The sequence below is a fragment of the Eleutherodactylus coqui genome, chromosome 4, assembly GCF_035609145.1.
Source record: "Eleutherodactylus coqui strain aEleCoq1 chromosome 4, aEleCoq1.hap1, whole genome shotgun sequence".
NCBI lineage: Eukaryota > Metazoa > Chordata > Amphibia > Anura > Eleutherodactylidae > Eleutherodactylus > Eleutherodactylus coqui.
Genome location: NC_089840.1, coordinates 262,536,263 through 262,548,762, shown reverse-complemented (window position 1 = coordinate 262,548,762; position 12,500 = coordinate 262,536,263). Strand labels below are relative to the sequence as shown.

Genomic DNA, 12,500 nt, shown 5'->3' with positions numbered 1-12,500 from the left:
AGACAAAGACAACCCTATTTGAGATCATCAAGGGCTTATTCTTTTATGTTGCCCTTCACATTCAGGCAAGGGTCAATGTTTGGAGGTGCTGATTCCCTGACTGCTGAGGGCAACCCAATGTAGACTTCAGGGGTTTGTTATTAGCCCTTGCATGGGCCCTACTTTATGTTGTTATAGTTAAGGTCTGAATTCTTACAAAATAATACTTAAAATATCTGGTCGTTGATCTGGAATTTACACATAATTATAATTTATTGTCAAAGAACGTAGGCTTTAGAAGAACATGACAGCCATTTTGAAGCCCATTGAAGTTTAATGCCCATTTAAAATTGGATAAATGTTCATGGAGACACAATGGAGTTGAGTAGTGATGGTTTAGTTGCATAGATGACACACCAAAAATGGGCACAATAATATATGGAGTAATTAACAAGAGTTAGCATGGGTCTGTAACAAACAAGTCATCCCAGACTAATCTAATTTCCTTCTATGACAGAACTGGGTTGATCAGGGAAATGTGGTGGATATAGTCTATCTTGACTTTAGTAAAGCATTTGACAAAGTATCTTATACCAAACTTATTGAAAAAATGCCCAAATATGGGATTGACAAGGGAACTGTTAGGTGGATTCACAACTGGTCATAAGTGGTCATAAATGGCTGCACATCCACTTTGAAGAATGTCTCAAGTGGGGTACCACAAGGCTCTGTGCTGGGTCCAGCGTTGTCCAACATTTTTATAAATGATCTAGATGAGGAAATTGAGGAGAAACTGATCAAATTTGCTGATGACACGAAGCTAGGAGGGATAGCTAATACTAGAGAAGCAAGAGGATTCAAAAAAATCTGGACAAGCTTAGTGAATCCTGTATTAAGCAGGGAGCTGGACCCGATGATCCTGGAGGTCCCTTCCAACTCTACCATTCTATGATTCTATATTCTTAAGACCATTAAAGGGGTTTCCATCTCAGCCAATCATAACTGAGATAAGAATACCCATCTGTGAGCTATAGCCACCAATGGTCGGAAATATGGAAACAGCCGAACTGGCTATTCTATGCTATTTCTGTAACTTCCATAGAAGTTATTGTAAACTACAGAAATTGCTATACTGCTTCTTTAGTTTTTGAGATGCAGAAATAGCATAGCTTGCTGTGCTATGCTGTTCACTTCTTTGGGAGTCAGCAAAAGGATGTAAAACAGTCTGTTTGTCTATTTCTGTAAAGTCCAGCCACAGTACCAGGCCTTTTTCCCCCAACATCTGCTGTTGAGGGAGAGTAACCCCCCCCCCTCCCCATAGACATTAGCTGGTTGGTCAGTTTGGCCAATGTTAATCCAATGTGTTAATCCAGTTTATTAATGTTTCAGTCCTGGGGTTCAGGACATTGTCACTTCACTCCTTCTTGTGTAGTATGAGCAGGTAAAATACATAACCAGCTAGTGCATTATAAACACTGTGATTCCATAAAAAATTGTTTGCAAAGCCCTATGCTCATCAAACATGAAAGCCTAGACAGTAATTTTGTAACAACAGGGACTTGGGGTAAAAATGCAGAGAATTTACTGATAATGCAGAATTATAGCTATATTTTTCCATCTGGGGCAAAAATTCAGTTTTCTTCCCTAGCTGTGTATATATATATATATATATATATATATATATATATATACACTGTGACTAAGGAAGAATGGCTTGTTGGTACAACTCCCCCCCCCCCCCCCAAAATCTCAACACCAGGGGTACATGCACCCCAGTCCCTTGGCTAAAGAATAAAACTTAGAATTGTTTATGACAACAGCTCGAAAATATCCCAAACCGATACAAAATATGCATTCCCGGCATCATCCAAATGCCACGGAAATGATATAGATCAGAATCCAGCCTATGCAATGTGAATCATGTGCATAAACAACACCGGCAGCTTTAGTCTGGTGCATTTAAATGAAAAGTCCCTCTAGATATTAATATGTGGACTTCATTTGCTCGCTTGCTAAGTCAGGGACTTATAACAAAACCTTTGTAAACAAAAGATTAAACTGAATCGAGCTTCAGAAAATGAAAGGAAAACAAGAGTCACATAATCACAGATCAGAGTGGGGCTGGTTAGATGGAAATCACTACAGGCTACTGGAGTGGAAAATGTTTAATTGAACTATTTCATTATGCAGGAAGTTTATGTTCCCCTCGCAGAATCGAAATACTTGTATCACCCCCACCCCCCTTTATTTCTTTAAGAAGTGTTATCTTTGATTTATTCTACCACTATGTACAGAAATTCTCTGCTTTTGTAACGATTGGGCTTTATTGCAGGAATTTCAGGAAATCAAAGGTAACTGCCGATCAATCTTTACAATAATAAAAAAGGCGGCCAACATTTTATTGTATTTCATTGTAATTTTGCATTTAAACACCCTGAATAGTACTTCTCATTGTCTATACAGGGTGAAGAGAGGCATTCTGTCTCATTTCCAGGCATGGTTTTAAGACCCTTGACATTTCTGAGGCATAGTATGCCTCATACCTCAAATAGGTAAATACAGCCTTAAAAATGAAAAAGTTGCATATTGGTCAATGTAGGTCAACATAATGTCTTGCTACAAGGTACATAGAAAACTGGTTGATGTCATGTCATGTGTCATTAAACCTATGCTGGGCATCTATCACAAAAACATTCAAAACCTCATGCTAGCCATGAATATTAGATAGCTATCGGCTGAAAGCTATCTCTCCCAGCTCCCCCATACATGTGCGTGCTAAGGTTAGTTGTCAGTTTAGAGAGGGGAGTAAGCTGCTACAAGACCTCCCTGGCAGTGACTTATCTCTCCAAGAGCAAAAGGATTGGCCATGTTGAAATCCAACTGTCCAATCCTTCTTTCCCTTGACATCTGCCATCGGGGAAGTCAGGGGAGAATCATTAGGTGATGCCACAATATATATTGGATGGTTGGCCAATCCTACTGAAATGGCTGGGATTGGATGACATTAATGTAATGTGTATGGTCACCTTTATTCCTCTCAGCGAATACACCTTTGTCAATAAAAACAATCAAGCACCTAGAAGAAGTTGTCATTTTGCTCAAAACTCGGCATGAAGTTACATTTCAGGCAGATATGCAAATGATTAGAGTTGTGGCATCATTATATGAACGGTCTTGCCACCTGAGGCCCTATAAGTGATTCCACTCTTGGCCTATAGAAAGTCTCTCGGAGGCTCCTTGTGTGTAGTGACCTCTTTTTCCGCTTGTGTAGAGCTTGTTGACCACTAGACACATTTATGATGCAATCAAAGAGATTTCACCCCGTTACCAGAGTCTGAGAGGGGGAGCATTATTGGAATGTGAGAAGCCGGATGGTCGTATTGACTAATTGCTCACCACCTGGGCTGTTCTTACCAAATGTTAGTAGATGTTAGGATTAGTGGATGTGTGAGGGCACACACACAAGATGACCAGGCTCAGGACGCCCTTGACAGGCCACCGGTAGAGAGGATCCTCTGATTGAACAACAAGCACAAGCAACTCCAACTGCTCCATTATCTGCCATCCAAAGAGAGGTGGCACCATTGATACAGGCCCCTGTGTCTGTTGGAACCATTTCCAGGCACTTGAAGGACATTTGTTCTCACGGCGCCCATAACCTCTACTGTCTTTGACATTCACTGTCGCCTCAGTTTACAGTGATGTCATTGTTGATTTCAATGTGTTTATTCACATGAGCAAGTCTTCTTCCACGGCGTTGTGCGAGATTGTAAAATCGCTGCATGTCCTATTTTTGTGCGATTCCTTATAAGGAATCGCCCATTATTTTCTATAGAAACTTTTTAAAAAATGGCATCGCATTCACATTCCATGCAATCTGCACACAAGTGTGATGCAATTTCTACCATTGAAAACTATCGGAAGCACTTACGATTTTTTTCACGTATACGAAAATCGCAAGTACATAGATGCAAGGCGATGTGTTTTTTTAAGCAAGCATGTACTATGTTCACATCAAGAATCACAGTTTTACAAGCGCAATATTGGTCTGAGTTTCTTAACCCTTTCCAATCCAATTTGTATCCTGGTTTTCCTAGGGGGCTTACTCTTTTTCTACCATTATACAACAGCGCTATATGCCGGCTACAGCCAGTACTGCATGAAGGGACACGTTGGATAGGCTCCGACAGCAGAGAGGCTGGTAATATACAGTAAGAGAACCCCAACGGACATCTTCCAACATCTGAGCTGTACAGCCTTAAATCATAATGTCTTCAGACATCAGACAGTGGATTAGAAAGGGTTAAATCAATATCTTACTCTCTCGGCACCCTCAAGAAAACAATGGGCAACTCTGATCCGAAATAAGGCATGCTGTTATTTTTTTACGCGCGCCAGAAGTCCATGTGAATAGCACCATTGACTTTATTAGGTCCATATGCTATCACAAGGACACCACACAGACCAAAAATGTGTGAATAAGCTGTAAATGTAATGAAGTAAGAGAATAATGTTGTATATCACCAACCTTTGGTAACCGTTCAGGATCTCCTGGATGCCTTGGAATAACTTTTTGTAACCTCTGGAATCCATAGTCAATGGTTGGTTCATTCAGTGCTGTAAAACAAATGATTTCCAAATCAGCATTATACAACCTGTATATTTCTACAAGCCTATATACATAGAGTTTAGTCCAGTATAATCCATAAAATAATCCACAATACTAACACCAATACATTGCTTGGATAAAACCATCTGTACAATCGTTCTTCACACCTCCAGATACTGTAACTCTGTACCAAGTTATGTCGGATCTCTCACCCTATATAACTGCATAGAGGTTTGCAAAATCACCTCTGAGACGATATATCAATACAAAATGGACATAGTAAGCAAATAAACAAGCTAAGAACCTGAACATGCAAGAAAAGCTCAAGGCATGATCAGCAGGTCATACACAGTACTACATATAGACATGATATGATGGCTATATCAAGCAGAGTATTCCATACTAGCAGCAAATTTATGGCTAACTGGCAATTATGACATATGCCCAGCTATTGCCTGTTTCAGATTTATCCCCGTGGTCCTTTTTTGTCTAGCATATTGCCTGAGCACAAACTAGGCAGGAGGTGCACTTAATCTTGCAAAGCTTTAATAATCTGTGAATGGCTGACTACAAACTGATGTAAGGCACTATCATTCTACTGCTGCAATTCACTAGCCTGGTGAAATTGCAGACCACAAATAGTAATTAATCTTCCCCCCCCCCTTCAAATTGTAATTTTGACTATGAACTGCGCTTGGTCGTAAATCAACGCTATACGCTGCTGTGTACAGTGCATGAATCATGATGGTGAGTGTGTTAGACTCCACACATTGTGTTTAACAAGCTTTAGAAGAAGTCATAGGGTTTTTATTATAGCACTGCCAAACAAAAACCAAGCCTGAAGGCCAAAGCTCTAGAGTTAGGATAAAAATACTTATTAGTGTATATTACTTGGTAATGCTGATATGATGTTTATCCCGATAACTCTACGGTGAGACATTCATCACAGCTTTTTCTTTTTTTCAGATTACTCATTGCTCAACGGGAAAAGTAAACCCAACCGTAGATGCTTAGGACCCATCACTTAGACTGATCACTGGGATGGATCTGGGGGTATGTTCTCGACTGAAGTTGAACCTTACTGAGGTTGACTGATGACCTTGCACAAAATTTGGGGATTTAATTTCATTTTTGTTCTTGGCAATCATGGAAGGATTTCCAGTCCCCAATTAAATAAAATGGCAACAATTGGAAATGTTTTATAGGGTTATTTGGTCTCTGAGTTAAAGGGGTTGTACCAGGATTAAAAGTTATCCGCCATCCACAGGATAGAGCATAACTTTCAGATCAGTGGGGGTCCGACCAAATGGACCTCCACCGATCCCAAGAACAGAGGTTTAGAAAGACTCTAGATGAATGGAGTGATGGTTGAGCATGTGCCCCGCAGCTCCATTCATGTCAATGCTACTGCCGGTGATAGCCAAGTTCAAGCACTCGGCTATTTCTGGTAGTCCCAATGAAATGGATACAGTGGCAGTATGCATGCTTCACTATTGCTCCATTCATATGGGGATCTTCGAGATGCTTATTCTTGGGATCGGTGGGTGCAAACAATCAGAACCCACTAAAATGAAAGATACCCCTTATCCTGTGGATGGGGATAACTTTTAACCCTCACATAACCCCTTTAAAAGAGAGGATTCCTTAAAAGGGACCTCCACCGATCCCAAGAACAGAGGTTTAGAAAGACTCTAGATGAATGATGGGATGGTCGAGCATGTGTCCTACTGCTCCATTCATGTCAATGCTACCGCCGGTGATAGCCAAGTTCAAGCACTCAGCTATTTCTTGTAGTCCCAATGAAATGAATACAATGGCAGAATGCATGCTTCACTGTTGCTCCATTCATAAGGGGATCTTCGAGATGCTTATTCTTGGGATCGGTGGGTGCAAACAATCAGAACCCACTAAAATGAAAGATACCCCTTATCCTGTGGATAGGGATAACTTTTAACCCCGGCACAACCCCTTTAAAACAGAGGATTCCTCCATTTAAGACCATTACCTATCAGTCAGAGCAGAGAGCACCTACAAAGAGTGTTTCTAACTCTGGAGGACCATACAGATCCATACACTGACTGGAGAGCTCAGTGACTTCAATAAGACCTGTGTAATACCTAATTTCTCCTATGGTGGCATTGTAAGGAAAGCGAACACGTGCTGAGTTCTTGCATAAATTACAGCTGATCACTATGGTCTAAACTGCAAGACAATCTGTGATTGGCTTATTATAAGGGGACCTTTCCTACAAAAAGATTTACCATAGTGGACAACTCTTCAAAGCACTATATTTTTTGACAAAGAAGCTCAGAATGAAGAATTCCCCACATAGGCATTTTACTCTATTGATTCTTAGTCTACATGAATCCAGCCAGAACATGGTAAAGGACGGTGAACTTAAGGAAAGGAAAACAAAATTATTAGCTATGATGACTAAAAAGTGTCGGAGCTATTTGTCTAAACAATTGAGCGCTCATCATGAGGAGAGTCGTCCATTGTATGCACTCGATAACATGACAGAAAGTTGAAGACTGCAATTTGATTTGACATTCCATCATGTATTCCGGAGACAAAGGTCCACATAGGAATGTGAAGTAAGACATTTTCTTGTTAATAAAGAATTGATCCGGTGTATTGATTTTACATGACATGGCTTTTTCTGCGATTTCGGCCTCCTATTTTTTTTTTTTTATTCTGCTCTTGTCTACAGCAAATGCAAAGGCTTTTCAAAAATATCTTGGCATCTGTGACATGGTAGAAGTCCTAACTCTCTCTGATGCATATTCCATATATATAGGACCCACTTCATAATCAGGTCGTTAATCATCGGATGCTGTCAGCAGTGACCGTCGGGGGCAATTTGTCATGTCAGTACCTGCAGCCTACACTGGTGTGCAAGACTACAGTTTCATAGGATGGACTTTGGCATAAAGATTTTACTTAATAAAAGAGGTTATTTATTAATACTGATTTAATGTGCCCTAAAATCGGGTATTTATTTTCATTTATTACAGAGCCCATCCACAAAATAAAGGAATTCACACAGGATTTGTACGATAATTAGTAATTTTGGAAATGGTGTGTGTGGGGGGTGGGGGTGGGGGAGAGTAAAAAGGTGACAACTGCTCAGAGCCCTATTTTATGGCTTGTGGCTTTCTTTGTAATGCATAGTAGTAAATCATGATGGATCCCTTCTAGACCAGATGGGCTATCCACTCAGAATATGAACTTCACAATGGTCTGAGACTTAGATCCTACTAGAACCATAAAAATACTCCAAATGGACAGTCAGCGCAGACTATGAAATTTTGTATGATCCTAGAGTAGATCTCTACCCTAAGATGCCATAACAGTAGCCCAGATGAATGACCAACCCAGACAATGAATTTTGGTAAGGTCCCAGATATGGACTCTAGTAGGACCATAAAAACAGCCCAGATGAAAACCCACCAAGACTATAAATTTTGGTAGGATCGCAGATCTGGACCCTAATAGGACTAAAAAAACATAATACTACAGAGTGCTTTCTTTATGTGGATACTCCTCTAGAAATATGCACAGTGACAAATACTCACTCTCTGCTATTGACTAAAGGTCATTTCTGCATTTACCCATTCATCCGTTTTCATAAATGTCCCTCTATGAGTCCTGGGGAGACAACCAGATATTCCCATGCTTTTTGTAACATTGCTAGAGTCTCTCCTGTGTCTACCTAATTACTGTGACTGTTTGACTTAATGAAGCCAGCATGATGAAAGGTGGTCAAGAAAAAGATAGATGGCTTCATGCTATTGATTTCATGCAAATGTTAGTGACAGGTGATAGAAGCTTTAATGCAAGCTTTATGACTCGTAATAACTATAGGCTTTCATCTCAGAGCAGATATTTCCATACGTTTGAGAAGCACTTATGGGGCTTTCCTTTTGTAAATGTAATTGAGAGTGTCATCAGGACCTGTCTCTAGATCCTGAATGTGTCACTTCACATGGTAACGGAGGGTACGACACCATCATTCACTGTTATTGCAGAGTGAATTGGTGTAATTTATAGGGGGTTCTATGTGCGCAGGATTGTACATTGTGATTGGCGTGCTATAAAACATTTCCTAAGACTTCTGTAAGCATTTTAGTAATGGCACTTTTTCCAAAATGGATGTTGTCTTCTTTGATATTATATGTTTAAAATCATAACCAAGGGTTCACATATGTACACTTACACTCAGGGGTGCAGCTATAAGGAGTGCAGGAGGAGCATTTGCACCTGTGTCATAGTGCCTTGTGTGGGGCAGAGTGTTAAGGCAGCAGAAATATAGTCCTAAGCTCTCGCTCACGACCTGAAGGTTGTGAGTTCAGGTAGCCGGCTCAAGGTTGACTCAGCCTTCCGAGATCGGTAAAGTGAGTAACCAGCTTGCTGAGGGGTAAGAGATGACTGGGGAAGGCAATGGCAAACCACCCCGCAAAAACAGTCTGCCGATGTGATGTCACCGTAGGAGTCGGTCATGACTCGGTGCTTGCACCAGGGGACTTTACCTTATCTACCTATTGCCTGAGGAGACACTAAAAGCCCTCTGTTACATAAGAAAACACCAGTATAATGAATGGCTTATGGTAGGTTCAGGTCCTGAAGAAGATTACTGCGCAAGTTGGACTTCAAGTTAGTCTGGAATCTTATATAACTGGCCCTTGGGCTTTTCTTCTTTCCGGCATTGTAGTGAAATGTAGGAAACTGGTGAAAGAACTGATCCTACAGTTTTCTATGGGATTGTTTAAGAAATACAATGAATCAGTTTTGAAGTCGAATGCCTCCCTGTGTTGGATTAAAAAAAAGTTACATGCAGTATTTTTCTATCTGGCTATAAACGCCGGACTCCTGAAAAAAATGCAAAAAGGCATCAGTTGTGTTTAGCTCTGGCACAAAAATACTGGTCGGATGGTTCGAATTTAACCAAGCCTCTTGCCTCCGTCTACACTACTGCTAAGGGGATTCAGCTTATGCTGTCCTGTTCTCCTTCCACATAGTGATCTAAACGTGGGATGGGAATCCTACTAGGCGGTCATACCAACCTTATCTCCAATATGGGATTTTTGATAGCGGGTCAAATAACTATTGGACTCTCCTGTCCTGGCTGGTACCACCAAGTATTAACAACCTCTTGAGGCCTTATTAATGTTTTATTGTAAGGCAACATCTTGTGCTAACAACTCCTAAAGATCATAGGAATAGAATGCAAGTAGGAGGATTTTTTTCTAGCGCAGAATTACTTGACCAAGTACATTTACCAACTCACTCATGCCCACAAAGACTGGAACTTCTAGACAGACGAAGCTTCAACTCAAAGAATCACAGAAGAAAAAAACGAAACTATGATCTTCCACCCTGCTGCTTGACAAAATGAGGAGGAGAAGAGATTTCACTGGCAAAATCTTCATGTGAAGTAGGAAACACAAGACCTTTTCCACACATCTAATAAATCCTGAGTGTGTCGAGTTTACAAGCCAAGAGCCCAGCAGAGCCAGGGCAAGGCACTGGCACGTCCCAGTCACACAGTACTGAGCTAGGCCAATCAATACCACTTTCCTGTTTTAGAACTGGGTAATTATGAGGTGGAGAGATTGCCTGACCTTTCACCTGAACTGCATTACTTTGCTGATATTAAGATAAATTGCCTGATTTTGGGTAAACATATGCTGCAATTCAAACTGTCAGCACTGGTTTGCTCAGGGATAATTTGTATTGATCTCCCAGCGTCTTCCCAATTTTGCTTACTGACCTCGTGGATAATTAGAGAAAGAAGCCTTGGGTAACTTAAGAGTCATGGCTGAAGAAGAATTGTATGAAAGAATACAGCCTACTCTGTTTATAATAAATGTGGGCTGTGCACCGTGTGACTGTATGTCTAGCTCAATGTGTGCAAACACTCTTATTAGATATCAGTTGTTATAATCTTCGTTCGGAAGGGGCCAGGCAGCTACCACTCAATCATAATAAAGTCCATATAAGTATGCAAATTAGCACTCTTCAAACCAGCCAAATCAGAGACTCCTCAAAAAAGAAGACAGCAGTATCGGTTCTGTCCCTTCTGGAGTGCCCAGCAGGGTATTGGCGAGTTGGATGACATGCCCTGGGTGTACAGTAGCTCAGGCTGGGTAAAAACCCCAAAACAGCTGTCTGCAAATGGGCCTCTCTTTCTTCTGGAGGAAAGCTAATTTGCATATTTTCATATTTTTTTCCCATGGAGCATTGCTTGAAAAGAAGTTTCCATATACACATTGCATCTCTTCAATGAGAAGCAGTACATCTGAAAAACCATATAATAGATAAAGCTTAATAGGGCTTACTAACACAACTTTCAAAAAGACTTGATATAGTCTGTAGTTGCGGTCATACACACATCAATAATTGGCCAATCAAATGTGCAGTAGGAGCCAGGATCGGTGCCTTAAAGTGACCCCCTGTTTTTCTGGACAAAATTCTGTCATGAGACTGTAGGAGGTGTGCTCATGGGGGTATATTACCAGCAGTTGTGCTTCTCTGCTGTCCCTCCAGTCCACCAGTTCTGCGTCTTGTTTTCGACCATCGAACATGGCCGACGCAATTCTCAGGCTGCCTAATCCCGGTACATTTGTACTGATCCCCACAGTAATGCATTATACCTGCTCTCTAATTGGACAGATCCGCTCATATGATCAGCACTGGCCAATCTAAGAGCAGTGCACAGTATGCATTAGTTGGATAGAAAATTGCTGCAGACATCTTGAACAGCCAACAACAGTGTCCAAAACCGGCAGATCAGAGGGACTGCAGGTAATATACCCCCTCCTGTCCCAGGACACAATTTCGTATTGAAACCAAAGGGTCACTTTAATGGTTGCAACCAACTAGAGATGAGCGAACGTACTCGTTACGAGTACTTACGCACCCGAGCACCGCCATTTTCGAGTACAGCAGTACTCGCGCGTAAAGATTCGGGGGGCGCCGTGGCGGCACGGGGGGTAGCAGTGGGGAGTGGGGGGGAGAGGGAGAGAGAGAGGGCTCTCCCCTGTTCCCCGCTGCTCTCCCCCGCACCGCCGCGCCTCTCCCCGCCCCCCGGCGCCCCCCGAATCTTTACGCCCGAGTACTGAAGTACTCGAAAATGGCGGTACTCGGGTGCGTAAGTACTCATTACGAGTACGTTCGCTCATCTCTACAACCAACCAAAACATATACTTTTATTCAATTTATTCTATCATTTCCAACCTATTGCCAAGACAGTAACCAAAAATGTAACATCCCACATGAGGCAATATACACATTCAACTCCAGTATTGCTACAGTTGAGTACAGATGTAGCAAACCTTAACTTGACACTTAACACATCATGATAACTACAATGTGATTACAATGCTGTAAAGTGAGTTACATTATATGCCAGTCATGTTAACTATTGCTACATCCGTAGCTGTGATTATAGCGTCATATCATTGCATGTATTGTGTTGCGCTTTTGAACTGCTGGAAGCGAATACATTATGATCCGAAGTAAATTGGTTTTTAGGATTTTCCTTAAAGTGAGCATTTGATCCTTACAATACTTACAGTAAAAGCTTCCAATTTATGATTTACTAAAAAAAAGACTAATTGGAGGGAAAAAAATATATATATTGTCTATAGATCTTCGGGTTGGGAGACAATTATATCATTCAAGATATGACAGATTTCCAGCGTGTTATATCAGAAGTCATAAAGCAGGCGTCCCCTGTGAAATATCTCTATATTAACTATGCCATAAGATATTAACATTCCTCATTTAACGGGAGGCCTTTTATCTGTTTGAAATACATTATTCGTCCTTTTAGAGATAAACTGTATTAATATCCATTTGAGCAGGCTACTGCGGCCTAATGCATAGTAATTTTTGTTGGAGAGCTGCTATT

General features: G+C 41.1%; 1 protein-coding gene across 20 annotated transcripts in view; it reads right to left on the bottom strand.

Moving 5' to 3' along the window:
- The window catches only part of EBF3 (EBF transcription factor 3), a 158,294-nt gene that overhangs the window by 16,084 nt on the left and 129,710 nt on the right, over nucleotides 1-12,500 (bottom strand). For all 20 annotated transcript variants that reach the window (XM_066601196.1, XM_066601201.1, XM_066601197.1 and 17 more), the window contains exon 11: nucleotides 4,508-4,596. In XM_066601196.1, the coding sequence (XP_066457293.1) occupies nucleotides 4,508-4,596 (89 nt within the window). The remainder of the gene's footprint in view (nucleotides 1-4,507; nucleotides 4,597-12,500) is intronic.